Source organism: Trachurus trachurus, assembly GCF_905171665.1.
Source record: "Trachurus trachurus genome assembly, chromosome: 15".
NCBI lineage: Eukaryota > Metazoa > Chordata > Actinopteri > Carangiformes > Carangidae > Trachurus > Trachurus trachurus.
This window is the reverse complement of record NC_139906.1, coordinates 18,287,040-18,306,074: the sequence shown is the minus strand read 5'-3', so window position 1 is coordinate 18,306,074 and position 19,035 is coordinate 18,287,040. Positions and strand designations below refer to the sequence as shown.

Genomic DNA, 19,035 nt, shown 5'->3' with positions numbered 1-19,035 from the left:
TTGTAACCAATCCCTTCCAGGTTATGGGGGAGAAAACAACCATCCGCCCAATGATTTATGTGATATGTGTGTCACACCTCTTGCTTGCTTGCTTTCTGTATGCTCACATCCTCAGAGCTAAGATTCAACCCTGGAAACAAAGTGGAGACCATAAACTGTAACGGAGCGAGCGTGCTACATTCCCTCCTCGCTCAGGTTGAGCAGAACTTCCAGAGAAGTGTGAGAGAACGTGCTATTTCCAGAGAAACACTCTGGTTACGCACAGATTTTCAATGGTCTTGGAAATGTAGGGATTAGGTTAAGGATTAATATTTATTTACACAACTGTGTTGACCTTCCCTGAACACAGGATATGTACTGTGCACTTTTCTCCCCCCACCTTCCCAACTTTTATAACATTTTTTCTCTGACATGGCAGAACATTGAGTGACTGTATTTCACTTAATTAAAAGCAGTGGCCGGCCTGCCCAGATGTTATGTGGGCTGCATCTAAAAGGAGTGTTGACATTCAGTGAATAGAAGAGGCCACCTGCTAACTTAACTCTTGGCTTGAGGGGTGATTTGCATTCCTGTGGCCTGTTGCCTGGCATGATTACTCCTAGCACTTCACAATCCCATCTACTGTTTAATATCATGGATTCTTTCCAATTCAACTACATTTCTTCCTTTTCTGTAACGCTGGAGCTGCTATGAATGAGCTCCTATTTAAGTACCCCGAGACTCCGCAGCCCTCTTGACAGCAACCTCCTCACCACATGAAAGGAAAGGGTAACAATTGCCATACTCAGGGCAGATTAATATATCGGCCCCCTTTCCTCTGAGACCCCCGCGGTCAAAAGCCAGCCTGCAGTGAGTCAGAGGTGCCTCGACATTCATCAGATCAGCACTTCCAGTGGCCACTTTAAGCTGGAAAAGGTCACAACCCACAGAAGTTTACTTTTCATGAAGGGCTTCTTGTGTATTATTCGTGCATCACCCTCTCAGGTTTACCAAATATGCCACTACACACTATTTGGCTTTAGACTTTACACTTTACATAATGTCAGGATGTCTTTCCAGGTGCTGGTATTACAGTACTTTTTTTTTCTAACATATTTATTCTCTTAAACCTGATGGAGAAAACAGGCACGTTCATGTGAGTGGCTCTGAGGAACATGCTCTTTTGTCCAGAATATTTAGTTAGGAGAGATCATCTTGAAGCTCTTAGCTCTTAGTAGGCAGGACTGGCTGTCTGCAAATGCTTGATGATTCAGGTCATTTCTTAATCTAATCTAAACCATCAGTGGCAGGAAATACACTGACAAATACTGCAAAACAAAAACAAAGGGCTGCTGTTACGAGCCACTGATCTTGTCAGACCACCAGCAGAGGTGTACGTATGAGCTGGGGGCCACTCAGACAGGTCCTGTAACAATGTTTCATACAGGCTGCAGAACTTCTACATCTACATCAGAACAACCTACATTTTAGCACAGTGATTTCCCAGTTATCCATGTTAGATGTATGTAAACAACAGTTTATAAGTGGCTTATGTGGAAACATGCAACAGAAACATTGGAAGGGGAATATTATTTTTGGGGCATAATGACAATAAACTCCACCAAACTAAACAGCTAAACTAAGTTTTATTTATTTACAGTTAATTTTAAGTAGTTTGTTATTCATTTTCTAAACATATGTTCTGAATGAGAACATTGGTTTATGAAATGAAATTATGTGGTGAGAAGTCAGTGAAAGAAAAGTTGTATTTTCCACAAACATACTGTATTATAAACGATGTAACTAAACATTTGTTCATGTTCTTGGTGGAGTTTATTAGAGCTGCTACTGTAAAGACACACCTCTAGTTAAATGTTGACTTTTCATTAACATGCTTCAGTTTCTGGTGCAGTCCGCTCTAATGTCAGCGGGTTGGTTGATGGACGTGATGCTGACTTTGATCACATTTTGGTCAGTTTGTTACAACTGCAAAATGTAATAGTTATTGTTCGTTTGTTTTAGCGGTTCCATGTTTCATAGATTTACCCTCTGTTAAGCAGAGATCTTTTTCTTGCTCTCGCCAAGAGTTTATTTTCAAAGTCTCACCTTGCAGTCCATCCACAAGGCAAGTGAAATTGTATCTAATAAAAATGTTGTGCAGTTTACCTTATTCATCTCCTCACATATGGTTCTCCTTATTTGTATTCTGTGGGTGGGCTATGACTTCCATACAGCTCAATCAGTCCCTCTTGAAAAGGGAGACCATATGGGTCACATTTTTACATGTTGTTTGGTATGACAAGGCTGCAGCAGGACCAGAGAGGAATGTGTCCTCTCAGAGGGCAACTCAGAAACTCCGCTATGTTTGCTTGTTATTCACATATTCAAGTTCACTTCCCGAGCCAGAGAAGAGAGGCGTTTTGGGTCCTGGGAGTTACAACAGAGTGTTTGTGAACTCAGCTGTCACTTCCCATTACCATTAGAGGTGGCACCTGTGCATTTAAATCATTTCTATATTTTGGAATCGCATGCTTTCAGTCTTTATTTTAACATTTAATAAATCTAAACCCTCTGTTTACTTTGTATAACGCTGTAAAATGGATGTACACACAGTTGTTTTTAAAGCAAATCCTGGTTGGGCTTTCCATTTTCCCCTTTCTCTAGTGGATGAAGCATTTATGAAAGATATTTTCCATGAGAATCCAAAAAAACACCTTGAAAAAACAGACATGAGCCTTTTAAGATTCTTTTGTGGGTTTGTTTCTGGAGAAATAAAAGCGTCTGTCATGATACTTCGCTCTTTGTGTGCTGGTTAGTTATGTCCTCCTGTTGCCCATCTATTGTACAATTTATGTCAAAGAGCGCATAAAATAAAAGGAAAAGATGAAACTGAAGCAGATGCGCAGGATATTAACCTGTTTCTGAGGCCAAGGACATCTCTATCCAGTATTATTCATTGTTGATTTACTGTAACAGTGAGCTTTAAACCAATGTTTAATATGCTGCCAGAACAGGGCACATCAGAAGAATGTGGGCATATCTGGGCACAATTATGAACTAAGTAATAAAGAAAGATCAAAAGCAAGGTAGCAAAGAGAAAAATGCTTTTATTAAAACCTGCTGCTCTGTTGTCTCCAAGATGAAAACACTCGGAAAAAGCTTGGTTTTGTCCAAGTCTTTAGATTTAATGCACTGACTCTACATTAATCACAATCACTGTAGTACCCAGAGATAATTAAAGGTATCTAGCTGTGTTTATAATGCAGATTGAAAGTATTACTGAGCTGAGCTGAGCTAACACTCAGAAACCTCTCTGCAGCTTATTAAAGAAAGACAATCATCCACCTCACTGACCAATGACTGCAGTGATTGTTAAAGGAAAGGTGGGAGACTACAGGAGGATGACACCTCCTGCTGCCCCATGCTGTGTGTGTTTGCTGCTGTCACTGAGTTTTGTAGCAAAATGTGTTGTGTACACTGCTCAAAAAGGTGTAAGTAAACTCAGCCATTGTACTTTGATGAACAAAATGTATGTGACCGCACAGGGCTGATGTTTACTGCATCTGTCCTGTCTCACACCACCATAAAATCATGAACAAAACAAGGCTGTTTTTCCAATTTGGAGAGCAAATAGAGACGTCAACACTCTCCACTTAACCCAGTTCATGTGTATACCGCTGTTGTAAATTTTGCTGTGAAATTTAATTTCTCCCACCAAGGATACGGCTATGCTGAAGGAAACCTCTGCGCTTTATGATCCAACCGGAGCAGTAATCCAGCCGTGAAGTCCTCTACGGTGCAATATAAAAATCTACACAATAAATTTTGAGCTGCTTAGAAAACAGTCTGCTTGTGAATGTATATCTGTGACAACTGCTGTTGACTTGAAGAAAAAGACCATATGAAGGTGAGTGATTATTGATCATTAACTGGCGAGGACTGAAGTGCTTTTGATCACACCTCTTATTAAATATGATGTTCATCATTTTGAACAGGCGGGTAATCAAGCAGGAGAAACAGAACTTAATAAATCAGTGTTCAACAGCCCTCGATGTGACTGTGTGTGGACACAAACCCGACTCACAGGTCAGTGGCTTTTGTGACTAAAAGCCACGGGACGCTCTGCGGTGTGATTACTGCAAGGATAATCTTTAACACACATGGTGTCTCTGAGGAGAGCTGTGGAAAGTTGGCTCAGAGCGGGCGGCCTTCCTGACGAAAGGTAGGCTGCTATTTTTATAAAGGCCTATATATATATATATATATGGTGGTCATTTTATATAAATGGTATTATAAATTTTTTCTCTTGGTTTTTCTTGCCTTTAAGAGCAAGTTTTTAATATGTGTTCAAGTTTGTTTTTCAGGCATGATTCAGTTTCAATTACAAACCATCAGGCAGTCAAACTCTTCCATCTTCCCTGGGTATGAAAGACTGTGTCATAATTATTGCTTTCAGGGGTGATGATAATGTGCTATTCGCTCAGCACCATGGACTCTTTTGTTGTTACAGTTCAGTTAAATCCATGATGTCGAAATTGAAGACGGATGGAGGATGAAAATTGATTTAATCTGGTTCCTGTTTTCTTTCTCCCACTTTGTTTTCGGTATATATCTGAGAGCTTAAAACCTCTTTCATGCCATGCCGAAACCTGTACTCTATAAAGTGCTGTTTTTCACATCTGTTTCTTTCTTAGTACAAAAAAAAGGAGAATAGTCCCTTTCTTTTATATGCGCCATTTTCCAGTGGAGAAACATGTTGTGGCTGTTTGATTTTATTTAATATTTTGAAGCATTCATCATCTGCCTGGTCTCCAAAATCCTCATGTGTAAAATATATTGTTCTCAGGAGACGGCTCACAAGCTAGAGCAGAGACATCCTTTTTCCTGTCAAAGCAAATCTGTTTGCCTAATCTTCACAAACCTAAAGAGCATTGTCTATTTTCAGAGATCTCATAGTTGTTAACATTTGTTAGTAGCCTCATAATTACATTAAATAACCATCTTGCAACACTTTATAAGTCTTTTAGATTTAAGTCAAACAACATGGCTGTGATCTCTGAGGTCTAGAAACACACAAAACCGTTGCTGTTGTGATTCAAAAATCCACTATTTGATGTGTTGCATGTGACACACAGAGTCCTGAAAATCCTCCATCCAAAAAATGAGTTACAACATCAAAATTGCCATGTAATATGGAGACCAAACTACTTGCAAAGTAATCTGACAATATGAGATTCTTATATCGTATGAATGTATGCTCTACAGAAAAATGTTTTTACAGGTGCTTCATCTATCAATGTTCCCTTTTAAACCACAACCACAACTTTTAATATCTCCAAAAAACGGCCATTTTTTATTGTCTCACAAATGTCAGATTAACTCTTTCCAGGCACTAGGTTTTGTAAAATGTCAAATTTTCCTCTACTTACATTCTTAAGTTTTTTTTTTTTTTACTCACCTGTGTTACATTATTGATTCCTAAAAGCAGGAAAGCCCCTGAAGGCCGGGTGTTTAAAGTGACTGTCCTGCAGCTGGTATTTGTCAAGATAAACTGTAGCTGCCGAGATTCCTTGAAAGCAGAAATGTGAAAAGGCCAGTTAAGGTTAAGTGATTGATCTAGTTATCATTGATTGAAACCTTACTTTGTGATATTGTAAGGAATAGTTTCCATAACATTTTTATCTAAAAGGGTTGACATATACATTGCTCTGATTCTGATCAGTGCACTCACGTCTGAAAATAATTTAAAGCCCAACAAACCACTAAAACCGTGAAATTATATCAAATGCATGAACAGTTATTCTCAGGCAAATACAAAATAAAATTCCCTTTTTTAAATAATAAGCACTTATTTGGTTTCTTGTAAAAAAAAAAAAAAAAAACGCTGATAAAAAGGTTAAACATCAAGTTTAAAAGTTTCAAGGCTTCAAAATTCAACCATTAATCCCACTTTGTTGCTTTTCTTTGGGGAAACATGAATAAGTGATTAGAGCAAATACACAAAAAGGCATTTTAAATTTTAGGGGGTGGCAACTGATAGACATCAACCTTGAAGTCTGCTACAAAAAAGGCTTTTCAGGGCCGATCATGTGAGTCACTCTCCTCCCCTGAGAGAGAGGTAGAGGTCTCTCATCACAGAGCAGTTTAGTGCGGTGAGATGGTTGAATGCTAGGACTTCATTAAGCCCCTCTATTGTTAACATCTGGGTTCAGAAGAATGGCTCTTTCTCTGGTAAATGTTGCCCTAGCTTAACAAGGGATTTTATTACACCATGCAGTTGACATTGGCAGCAGTGCCACGTCTGGCAATGGAAAGCCCTCAAATGTTTAGGTCACAGGAAATCAATCAAAGCAGCATGTTTCCCTGAAGCCTTCAGTTCTCACTGGAACAGGGAGGTGAATCGGACCTTGTTGTTGAATCAAGATAACTATAAAACTTTTTAGTGAGGGCTGTTTTAAATGCTTCCACAGTGAAGAAAGCACTCAGCACTCAGCCTGTTAATAAATCACTTATGCAAACTCTTCCTTCCTTATAGTTCCACTTTCCTGCCCTGCACCTGCATTGCGTTTTTTGGATGCACATGTTACATCTTTCCTCAAAATGTTTCCACAAGAATTCCCAGTCCAGAGTGCAGCAGTAATCTCCCATATCGCTCCATTTGCCACTTTGCTTCACACCATTTCCTCCCTCTCACTCCTCATCCACCTTCCCGCCCCCCTCCCCTCTCTGTTTTGATCCCCTCCCTGCTAGGGATGTGGCTGCCATGGCAACTGCTGAATCATCCTCCACTGTCCGTCCCTTAATTCCATCTCGTCGTGTAGCAAGGCCCTCCGTCGTCCAGGCCCTCCATTAGCATATTGATCTGAAGATTTAATTTGCTATATTGGTTCCAGCAGCCTGCAAGTTAGCCTCGGAGGATACAGACGTGCGGAGGGCTGAACAGCAGCCACTCGGATGGGTAACGTACCCACAACAGTGAAGCATTGCTTGAGCTATGAGCAACTTGTCCAGGAATACCCATGGCTGAGACGCTGGCTGCAGGAGGAGAAGGTGGGCGTCGTTTTTCTTGTTCCTAATCTGCTGCACATGCTCTGCCACATGACTCTCTCATGACAGAGAGGCTGTGCAGCACTCAGCCACTGACGACAGAGCTGATGCTGCATGCTGCTTATATAATGGTCCTCTTCAAATGAAACTCTGCCTTATGTAGCCTATATATTGCTTTATTCTTATGGATGCATGGGGTTCTCTATCATTAAGAATGAAAAATTATGTCATGTATTTCTAAATTGACCGTAATATGACAAAAGATTATGAAAAACAATATTTCTCTAATGCAATTGTACTAACAGAGTGTCTCTTAGTGTCTGCAAGTCGTGAAACTGAGGCGCTTTACATGCTATTACGTAACAAAGTTTATAAATTATTTTAGAAAAAATGTGAAATCATGTGTAGGCCTATGCATGGCAGATTGCCACCCTTTTAGCCATCAGCCAGAATGTCAACATGGCGGCGCATCCACACGCAGTGGCTTTTGCGCTCTCCCGGAGAGATGCATCCAAATTTCATTGTGCTTCACTGTACAATGAAAATAAAGAAATTCTAGCCGATTCTAGTAACAATTAAATAAGCTCCCAGCTGTTAGCTTGTTTGTTTTCTTTGCTCCCTATAGTGCGCAAATAAGAAAGTTAAGGTTTTGGGTTTTTTTGGTCAGCTAGTGCTAGCTTAAATTAGCTGAAGTTATAATGATACATTGTGCAATATCTGATCTCTCTTGAGGTCCCAAGTTTGAGTTCCATCAGAGCTTTTTCTTGAGAGTGATGAGGTTCAGACTAGAAAAATACCCTCATCCTCAGAATATCCCCCTGTGGTTTTTGTGGAGTTACCCTCAGTATCCCTCCCAGCTTTTTACTGTGACACATATGAGTTTGCATCCTAATGGCCTGACAAGCGTAGTAGGTATGTTTTGGGTCTTATATTTCATTTTGCTTTGAGGTAAAGAGTTCTTCATGTTTGAAATGACATGATCTGGAGCATCCAATGCCAAAAGGATGACTAAGTGCTTGTGTTCAGTGTCCTGAGTGTTTTTCCTCTTCTTTCTAAACTATCTTTTCTGTTTCTCTTTGTCAGACCATCACAGGACATGAGTATCCAGAGTTTGTTAAAATTGTGGAGGTTGGGCCCAGAGATGGACTTCAAAATGAAAAGGTAGGTATACAGCCTACCATCATTTCAGTCAGGAATCTCATTTATATGCAGCCTCATTTTGTATTACTATACACGCTCATCCCTGGAAACCCCCATGTTTTCCTGTGTCTGTCATTCATAAAACAATTCATAACATATGGCTTGTATGCCATAATTGCCAGGAGCATGTGTTTCACATTTACTTTGAAATTGAATAGGAAAGATGACACGACTTCTGGCTTAGTTTACTCTTCTTAGCATGTCACAGCTTTATGATTTCCTTATTGCACACCAGTGGTTTTACAGATTGCACTGGACGCAGAAATAATTTTATTTACCACAACATGTTACTGTGAGCTACAGTCTATATTCTTCAAAGATCTAAAAATATCAGCAATGTCAATGTGACTTGCAGAAAAGAAAAAAAAAGAAGAAATCTGCAAGTTATCTGAGTTGTGCCTCTCATTTTGAGTGGAATCAAATCCAGAAAGAGCTGTTTCAGTTTCATTGTTTTCCAGGAAATTGTTCCGACAGGGGTGAAAATCCAGCTGATAGACATGCTCTCACGCACAGGCCTGTCTGTGATCGAGGCCACCAGCTTTGTCTCTTCAAAGTGGGTACCGCAGGTAATAACTCTTCTTTGTGCACAGCGAAAGAGTGCTGAGTGATTTATTAGCCCCTCTTTCTCGTCTGCATAACTACTGAAGAAAAAAAATCTGTTCCTCTATCCTCCATGTAAAAAAAATATTTGAAGATGTACATCATTTAGTTGCCTTCTCATTCCCTGTCATAAAATGTTCCACTATTTACTTCCCCGGAAAACAGCAAACATGTTTTCTTAATACTGAGAAATGTGAATTCTGTCAGCCAAGGATCGCAAAAATGAAAAAACATTGGTGCAGAATGACTCATGTATTCTCAGGAACACGTTCAGATGATGTTAATGGTTTATTTTTCTGCATCATGTGTTTTACCTCCGTCATTTAGATGGCAGACCACACTGAGGTTCTCAGAGGAATCCAGAGAGCGCCTCACATTCAGTACCCTGTTCTGACACCTAACATGCAAGGCTTCCAGGACGCTGTAAGCATTAATTTTCAATTCGGCCTCAAGATTTCTGCTACAAAGCACAATTGTTTACCCATACTTGTCAATTTGAGTTAATTGCTGGCACTACATCGTCTTTTCACATATACTCTGCGCTTACGTAAGTGTGACTCCAAGGCTGCGCTCAGAACAGTTTTACGAGTTCATTTTTCTCTCCTTATTTGAAGGTTGCAGCTGGTGCTACCGAGGTGGCGGTGTTTGGGTCAGCGTCTGAAACCTTCAGTAAAAAAAACATTAACTGCTCGATTGATGAAAGCATGGTGAGGTTTGAGGAAGTCATTAACACTGCCAAACAGCAACAAATTCCAGTCCGCGGGTCAGTACTCTTTGTATATTAATTGTCAATTGTAAACACATTTACTCACTTGCTGATTTTGCTCTGACTGTCACATTTATCCTTTTTGCTCCAAATGAAAACAAAACATTTTAAAATACTGTTTCTATAAGTAGAAGAAAACACACTTCAGTAATGATACCTTTATAGCAAAGTTCCAGATGTTCACCACGCTATATCTATGCATCCGAAAACCACTAGTCCAGATGGAGTTACTGAATTTAGCCATGCCTTTTGTCATGCATGGAAAAGTAAGACTGTAATTCATGTTTTCTTGAATTACATTAGCTTCTCCGTCCAAAAAAGATAAACACATCACAACAAAAGTGGATTAGTCTAAACACTGTCACTTTGTAAGAGCCAAATACTGTTGAGTCTTTTACAAATGTGATAGAAATGAAGTCTGGATTACCACCAAATTCTAATCACCAATCTGTGAATCAGATCTCATGTGAATCTTTTTGGATTCCTCTGTGATATCTCGCTGACAAACTGATGAATGGCCAAATCGCTAAAGGCCAGAACACATCAGAATCAACAGCAGGGCTCCAGAAGCTCTTTATCCTTATTTAAACTGGACATGTTCATGTTACAACAACAGACAAGAGAAAATTGCTGCTTCATATCTGGCTTTTCATAAATGGTGATTTATTTTCCAGTGAATGTGAAACACATATTTTTTATCAGGAATATGAAACCCATAATTAAATAATAGATTCAGAGACAGTTTTTAGAGAAAAATGCTGCTCTATCCACACCACTAGTTTTTTAGTTAAGCAGAAGCGTTGCATGCTATCGTATGTTACAAAAAAAAAGTTATTCTTTCAGATATGTTTCTTGTGCTCTTGGATGCCCCCATGAGGGACACATTGAACCTTCTAAGGTTGCTGAGGTGAGATTAATTATTTACTTATTTTTCTTCAATGTCTGAAACAATGTCTGAAAAGTATATATCCCCTGTCCTGAATCAGGGGATATATACAGTAATCAATGAATCATAATTTATTCAACCTTTACAGTACATACTACAAGCTTACATTGGTCAAGGTTAAGTAACTATGCTGTAACTGCCAGATGTATAATGTATTTTTCTCATTTTATTATGCAAGATAAATTTATGAGATGAGGTTTGTTTCATTAAACTACAGTAGAGCAGGCTCTTATCTCAGCAGCATGTATAATTGTCTGGGAACGAAGCTGAGCTCTTTTGTTTTATCTGGCATCATTGAACTTGTATTGCAATGCAAAAACTAATGTGAAACTGTGAAACTTGATGTTGACTAAAACCTCCCATGTGCATCACAAATCTGAGCCATGGGTCCTCGGTTTCAGGCACTGAGGCAGTTCTTCATATTTCCCACTGTAATCACAGAATGAAATATATTTAGCTATGACAAATTAATGTTCAATGAAAAACCAAACAATACTTGCATATCAGACATGCACTAACCATTCTGTCACTGTATGATTTCCTGTAAATGTAAACATTGTTTTGCCATATTTTTACTTCTCTTTAGGTGGCAAAGAGATTATATGAAATGGGTTGTTGTGAGATTTCATTGGGGGATACCATCGGTGTCGGTACTCCAGGGTCCATGTTTAAGATGCTACAGAGTGTGATGAAGGAGGTGCCCACTAATGCTCTGGCAATTCACTGCCATGACACCTATGGACAAGCACTGCCCAACATCCTAACTGCACTTAAGGTAAGACTTCATAATATACAATACATCCAATCGACACAAAATTACCAATAGTGCTACTATACTGACAATAAGGACTGATTATGTAATGATCATCCATGTTGACTGATTTCTATCCATCAGGCTATTTTGTAATTAGCCTGGCAGAAGGGAAAAGTGTAGATATAGATTTAGTATATTGACTTTGACAAAAAGAGAGAAAAAATCTGTGAGAAACATTCACATTCTTTGAAACATTCTCCTCATTTTGCCTGGCTGTATCAACTTGTTCAACTTTGATTGTCTGTACTACTGTACATGGTTTTAACAGTTCTCTGATGTAAAAAGTGATTGTAGCAACCTCAATGAACACAACACGCTCATTATAAATCTATTTTTAGAGGGTCATGAGACACAAAAACATTACTGTAACACTCACAGGGAGAGCAAAAGAGAAAAACAAAGTAAAACATTTTTCTAGGAGAGGCTGAGGGAAAGGTGCTGCTCTGTCAGGACTGTGCTGTCACTCTAAAAGCACCTGGTATTCCTGGAAGTTCTTAAATGGGGTGGAGCAGCTCCAATAGTAGAGTGGATAGACCGTGATTTCTGGGAAAATGCAGTGGAAAAAACTCGAAAATTTTCAAAACCTAGGAGATACTGTATCAGGCATCTTTTAAAACAGAGTGAAGAAGAGAACTGATGTCCCTGAAACTCAAGTGAAAGGAAGCAAATGCAAGGGCTCTCTGCAAATGTCTCAGGCTTGTATGAAGAGAAGAAAGATGTGGGCGCTGATCATTCAGGGAGGACAGGTGTGAGTCACAGAGCTTTGATGTAGGTCAGAGGACGAATCCTCGTGATCTTTGTGTGAGTGATGTGAAAAGCGGTAGTACTTTCTGTTACAGAGGTCCGAGGGCTTACGAATGCTGGCATGATTACAGGAGAAGAGGCAGCAGTTGGAAGTGCAGCTTCTCCACTGTACAAGCACAAGACAGCAGTGCATCATCCTCTTGATCCTCACATCCTCACGTTAAATTGCCTGACAGCCTTTGGTTTGTGCTTTCTTCGTGGCTTGGCGAGGATTCTTCAGGCACCTTCTCCTTTACATGCACATCCTTCTCCTTCTGATGAATATAAATATTCTTGCGGCCCATCGTGGATAAATGCCCAGCCTGTGCATACATCAGTGTTGTTAGTCATGATGACATGAAGAGGAGCAACCAGATGTGGAAGCAAAGTTGAGGTGCTGATTCTTGTTCCAGGATATCTTTCAACTTGCTCAAGTAACTGCCAACATCGTAGAGATCACAAGTCTTTTCTGAGGCACTAAATCATTCTTCCTGCTGGGGATAATCATATGTTAAGCTGCTCCCAATCCATCTTTTTAGACAATTTTACAGTACATTTAAAGACAGCATTTTTTTTCTTCATTTTTATAAGAGTTATGGAAATATTATTTCATGGGAATCAGGCAAAGGAAGTTAAATTCTCATCAATTAAGCCATTTATTCTGGGTGAAGTTGTTTGAAATGAAATTAAGTATTTTCAAGCCTCTAACATCTAGAATGAATAAACATAATATAATATGAATAAAATTTCAGTCGACTGCCTTCCTTTAAACAAATATTGTCATTTTGAGTATGTAGAGTATGATAAGATGTTTATGAAAGTCTCCGTAAACCCCAATTGGCCCTCAGCTTTAATGGCAATGTGTCAGTTTACGACATTATGAATGTATCCTCTGTTCAGCGAGTATAGACGGCCCAAAACAAATGTGTAGGTCACAATGGGACACACAGAAAACCAGGAACTATCATTCAACAAGGAAGAGGGGCATTAAGAAACATGATCTAAGCCGTCCCACAAAGTAAGATGATTCACAAACTGCCCCGTGGAAAAAAAAGAGAAAAATCCCAGAATCTTAATGAACATAAGATATTTCCAAAGGGCCCTCCCATCATAGTATACATGTATGCTATTGCAGAACTTCACGGACTGTTACAGTTATATGCTCGAATATTGGCGACTCACAAAAATGTAATTAGCTTGTAAACCTCACTGAATTCAGCACTTTGCCCGTAGCGAGTGTAAAACTGACATAAATCCAGACATAAAACAGAGGTAACGTAGATATGGCTGTATCAGTTCTCTGGGGCACATTGTCATTGCAGAGGAGGAAGCTCATTGGGGGCTGGGTGGGTCAACAGATGTGAGGGGGTCAGCACAAAGGCTCACCTATTCAGTGTCTGTTGTACAAAGCAACAGAAAGGTAGGTGGATAGAAGGGCCCTGGGGGGCTCCTAACTCATCTGTCGCTTGGCTGTTGAACTCTGACAATGCTGTGCTTAAAGGCCAGTGGAAAATGATCCTTTCATTCGCTGGCTGCGGAGCACGTGATGAATGGCACCGCAGCTGCAGAGCCAACTTGAGAAGACTTCGGGAGCACTTTGTTTCATAGGACTGTAAATGTCTGGTGTGCAGAAGATAATTTCCCTTTGTGTAAATGGCTGCATAATTAGCTACTGTGCTATGATGTTTAGTCAGAAAAAGTATCACCCAAGAACAAAAGAGACCAAGATGTTTTAAAACCTGAAAACAATTAATTAACAAGGGTCTCACGCCCATCAAACAAAGAACGTCAATATTAGTACTGTGAAATACATCTTCACACATTTCACACTTTTATTTCCTGATATTTAATTTGCTAAATAGATCAAATAAAATTAGGATACTTGTTATTTCTATGTGCATTCCTAACTTCTATACAAAACTTTAGTGTAGAAGGAGAATTTGTAAAAAAAAAAAAAAAAAAAAAAAAAATCATTATCATTATGAAATTCAGCAGGAACTTTTGTATTTCTAACTTCTTAAAATCCTAAAAAAAAACAAAAAAACAAGTCATGATATATCGTAAACTCATTCGGGACACAAAACACAATAAGGCTTCAATTTGGAGAATAGTATGTTCACTGTAATGTCGATTATCTATGGTGATGGTCAGCTGTAACACCGTAACATTGTACAGAAGTGAAGCTCAACAATCTCCATGTGTAAAATAGCAAATATTTAGAAAGTTATCTTAGATTTTCTACGCTGGAGTGAGGAAGCACAGAGGGATAGTGAAATTCCTACTTAAAATGATTCATCACAGCTGCCCCATGGCCACAGAGAGTAATAGCAGCCGCGGATATTTAGCCTACCATTTGCTCACCCATAAACAAGATGGAAATGAAAGATTTTATCATAGTTTTTCATTACTGTGTGCCAGAAGCCCACACCACCAACTGGGAGAGAAATGAATTCCCCCAGCGCTGTCAGCCCTGAGTCACCTCTTTTGTTCCTGATAAAGACATTCCTCAGTCTTTGTACCTTTTTTTTTTCTCATGAGGTCTGGGGGGGCTTTGTTACTAACCTACTCCTGGCAGGTCACACAATGACAATGTATGTACTTAGATTTCACAGGCTTGGCAAAGAATATTATTTATTCTTACCCACAATTTTGGTGTATTGTGTAGTGCTGCAGCTGGGGAATACACTATAACCTGTTTGTGCTCACACTTGAGCTCTCCGCTGACAATAACATTCATCTGCACTTTTTTTTTTTTTTTTTTTCCATGAGGCACAATTGGGCTGTGCAGGGTCAGTAACGGTCATAGATGAACTGAGTGTGTTTACAGCTTCAGTACACCTTTATGTTGGCCTCATTAGTGGGCGTTGATGTGACAATATAAAATTGATGTATTTATGTTCTTCATCATCATGATCATCATGGTAAACATTAATAGTATCATTGTCACTTTTCAGTGAAATGGAAAAGCCTCATGATCAACAACAAAAAATGAATAATGACAGTCTCTGAAGCTAGATAATCAAGAGAATCAAATCACCACATAATATTTATAGAAAATAACCAATTTTGTGAAACTGAATGATCTTTCGCAAAAACTAGGTTTGCAACATTAAAATGGTTTATAAGATGAGTGTATTCATACACTTACAGTATGTTAATATACAGTATATTATTTATTAGGCACACCACAAATGAATGAACGTTAATGTAGTGTACATGATGTGTCAATGGGTTCGACTTTCACTTGCAGCTTCTGGGAAACAAACTATAGGCTAAATAAACAGAACAGCATCAAACCACATGCAAGAGGTTACAGCAAGAATGGACTAATGTATAGTACAAATTATTGTGGACACTATATCACATCACATTAGACCCTTATACATTAACCAACTCACCCAAAAGTCACAAAGATATAGGAAGTGCTAAGAGTGAGAGAGCTCAGCTTTCTAAGTCTACTGTTGTAATATTTTTAAATGTTGAAATCAAGTATATTCATAAAAAAAATATTAAAAATATATTAATATTTTTTGATAAGATTAAGAGTTGGCCAATAAACAAACAAACAGGTGCATTTGGCACGGTCAGTATCTATGGCAACTTGTCATTTGGATGCTGATTTATTTTTCTGTCGTTCTGGCAGCTCTAAAACATAATTCTTTTTTAGGGGGGGTAATAAAGTTAGATATGCTAATATAATTTCCCTCTTACTGGCCACATGAAAAAAGCACAGAAGAACATGAATTTGAATAATTTTAAAAGCACAAGGATTTTAAATTACGGTCAAAATTTTGTCAAAACTCTGTGATGCTTGAGGAGGTATAAAGATGAATGATTTGATTACATGGTTCAGTATTTTTATGCTTAAGTAAATCATGAAGGAAAAAATGTCATTTATTTATTCTCTGTGTTTATTTTGTCTATCTCCCGCAGCTGCCCTACAGTATCTGGGCTTTGGGCTTCAGGTTCCTGGAAAGAGGTTATATATGTGTCAGCAGTGGATCTGTGACAGTTTTCTTTCAGCTTCCCAGTTTATGTAGTAGTGGGTAAAGCATCACTCCTGCATATCCCACAGTGAATATGCGCTCTTTCTTTCTCTTGCTGACGCAGTTATAAATCCAAAATGGGAGCACGTCCATCCTCAGCCTCGTCCACTCAGTGTGTAGAATGTCAACAAGCTTATCCCCAATCACGCAAAGTTAGAAAATGCACTGTGTCGTTACCCAGGAATGTATTGTTTTTATATAGCCACAGCTCACTGGATATGGCTTTTTTCACACTGAGTGCACATCTGGTTTCTGGGCAGTGAGAATCTAACTGAGCATTGGCAAGTTTGAGTTGCTGACCACCAATCCCTGCGTGATTACTGTCCAGAGGAGCAGGGCACGTTGCTGAAGGCTCTGTTTTGTTCCTCTCGGAAACAGTATGCTCAAGACCCCTGGCCTTACACGGTTAGCAGCTGAAAGCGAGAGGATTGGCATGGTAGATTACAACTCTGTGTTTATACTACAAAAATTCTGCCTAGTACAATATCCTGCTCTGGCTTGAACCAAGGTCTGGAAATCTTGTGCACTGCACACACACCGGAGTAGATCTCCTCCTCCTTCTACCCCACCTCCTTCTCTCCTCTTGCCAACACAAACAGCAATTACGGCTGGCTCAGACAGCCGTTGGAAGAAGTAGGTTCTTGTCTGGAGGAAAAGCAACCAATTAGCAGCATTGTTCAAAAAAAAGGAGAAAAAAAGGCAACAGAGATTCTTTTAATTTAGCCTTCTTTGTCATGCACCATGGAGGTAAAAGTCCTTCATGACCCAATGCCACTGAGAGGATCAGCGTGTTAATTTTGTCTCACTGTGGGATCCGTTGACATCTGGCTCTGCCACGGAAGCTGGAAAGCATCTTTAATATTCTCATGACAATCCCAGGGACATGTGGAAAACATCCTGAGACCTGAGTTTGTAATGACTCTGAAAAACCGAAGGTCTGGCTTCATCATGTGTGAAAACAAAGGTTGGACAGTGATAAAATGCTGCTGTTTTATCTCTTCATGTAGTATCTCATTTCAGAGAAATTTCAAGTTTATCTACTCATCTTAGGATGGTTGTATTTCCTAAGCGGCAAAAACAACAACAACAACAACAACAACAACAACAACAAAAAGAAACACAATGCAAACACATGATAAAATTTCATATGGAGGGTTAGGGTCACTTGATACTTAAGTCTCAGGACATCCTCCCTTAAAATATTGATTATAATTAGCCAATGAACCAAATCTCTGAAATAAGAACACATTTGAGAAGTATTGTTACAATTCCTGTATTGTTGGCACAGTGTAATAGGACACCATCCAGCCGAGGAAAAAACATCCTCTCATTGGCAAGAAAGTGAATCCCCATGGTTAAGGGCAGAGTAGTGCTGTAAAAACATGAGTAACCAGGAGAATAAGAAACATATGAAATGTTCTGTTCAGCATTTATAATGTTCCTCTCATATGAACAAGGCCATAATTATGTGGTGCTGGTGGTTTGAACTGACAAAGAGGATGACTAAGGCATACTGTGGGACATTCTGTGCCCACTCATCTTCAAGACATAAGTCCACAGTTCTCCTAAACAGCTGTAAAACACGACCGCAGCGTGTGGCCGTACAGCCAGCACCTCGAACAATTCAACAGAACAAGGATCTTTGTTCCCAGGACTTTACCTGAGGTGAAGTCTGTGTTGAGCTGCTGAATGTCTCTCTTGTGTGTCTTTGCAGATGGGGGTCTGTGTGGTGGATTCGGCAGTAGCTGGTCTGGGAGGCTGCCCGTACGCTCAAGGTTCATCTGGCAATGTTTCAACAGAGGATGTTCTCTACATGCTCCATGGCATGGGCATTGAAACTGTAAGTATGTCTGTGCCGTGCTATTGGGGCAGACCTGCTGTATTTTAAATTCCCAAACACATCAGCGAAACTCATACAATCATTCCAAGCTCATTTACATAAACAGATCGCAGTGCAAACATACCACTCTGTAAATGTTTATTTTATAATATCAGTAGTTTTACAGAACTTGCATAAGCCCACGGTGTTGCATGGCCCTTCTCAGGAACTATTTATTTAACAATTCCTACCCCTGCTGGTAGAATATTTTCACTACACCTTAGTTTTCTCTCACCTGTTGCATTTATCCATTCACATCCTTCATTCTGCCACTATTTGTTCACCTCACCGACATCATGTCACCTTGGAGATGTTGCATTTTACAGTAATTGATAATACGACTATTTTTCTGCAGGGTGTAGATCTCAGCAAAGTCATAGAGGCTGGTGACTTCATTTGCAACGTTTTACGCCGCAAGACAAACTCCAAAGTTGCCCAGGCCACAGGCAGAATGTTGTGATGTGTTTCAGTCGAGGAATATGTTTAAACATTTCCACCTGCTCCCTTTGAAGTGCTTCCCCTCTTGTTGCTGCCTTCCAATTTGTTGCCTATGCCGCTGTATTTGAAGTGCATTGTTACATTGTTTTGGTTTATTCAGAGCTGAAGAACCATTAAGTTCTCCTGAATTTTGGTTTTCTTATTATCTGCTGCATATAGTTGGACACTGCAAAGGAGAGAGTAGAGGTCATATCAGCTTGAAAACTAAATGGGGACAACTGACTCTAAGACTGTCCTCTGTCACACAGGTCTAGATTGATTAGTTATAAACACACATTTTTACTGACGTAATTTTCCACTTCTATTTTTTCACTTTTTTGCCTTTATTTGGGTCTGACAAATACACCCAGTAGAGGTCAGTAATTACTACTAGTACTGTAATTACATTGCAAAGCTTTGTGGCCTTAAGTAACAGAATAATAGTTTAGTAGTCTGCTTTGGCTGTGTGCTGAAGTTTATTATCACCAAAATGCGTTT

At 39.3% G+C, this 19,035-nt stretch overlaps 1 protein-coding gene across 1 annotated transcript; it reads left to right on the top strand.

Annotated features, from left to right (window-relative positions):
• Positions 1–6,933: 6,933 nt before the first annotated feature.
• Positions 6,934–18,520, top strand: hmgcll1 (3-hydroxymethyl-3-methylglutaryl-CoA lyase like 1; the record flags this gene model as incomplete). The annotated part of the gene is made up of 9 exons (XM_083988715.1): positions 6,934–7,029; positions 8,110–8,187; positions 8,685–8,792; positions 9,154–9,249; positions 9,441–9,589; positions 10,436–10,499; positions 11,125–11,313; positions 17,896–18,021; positions 18,416–18,520. The coding sequence occupies 9 exons, from the start codon at positions 6,934–6,936 to the stop codon at positions 18,518–18,520; spliced, it is 1,011 nt and encodes a 336-aa protein (XP_083844841.1).
• Between the last annotated feature and the right edge of the window lie 515 nt (positions 18,521–19,035).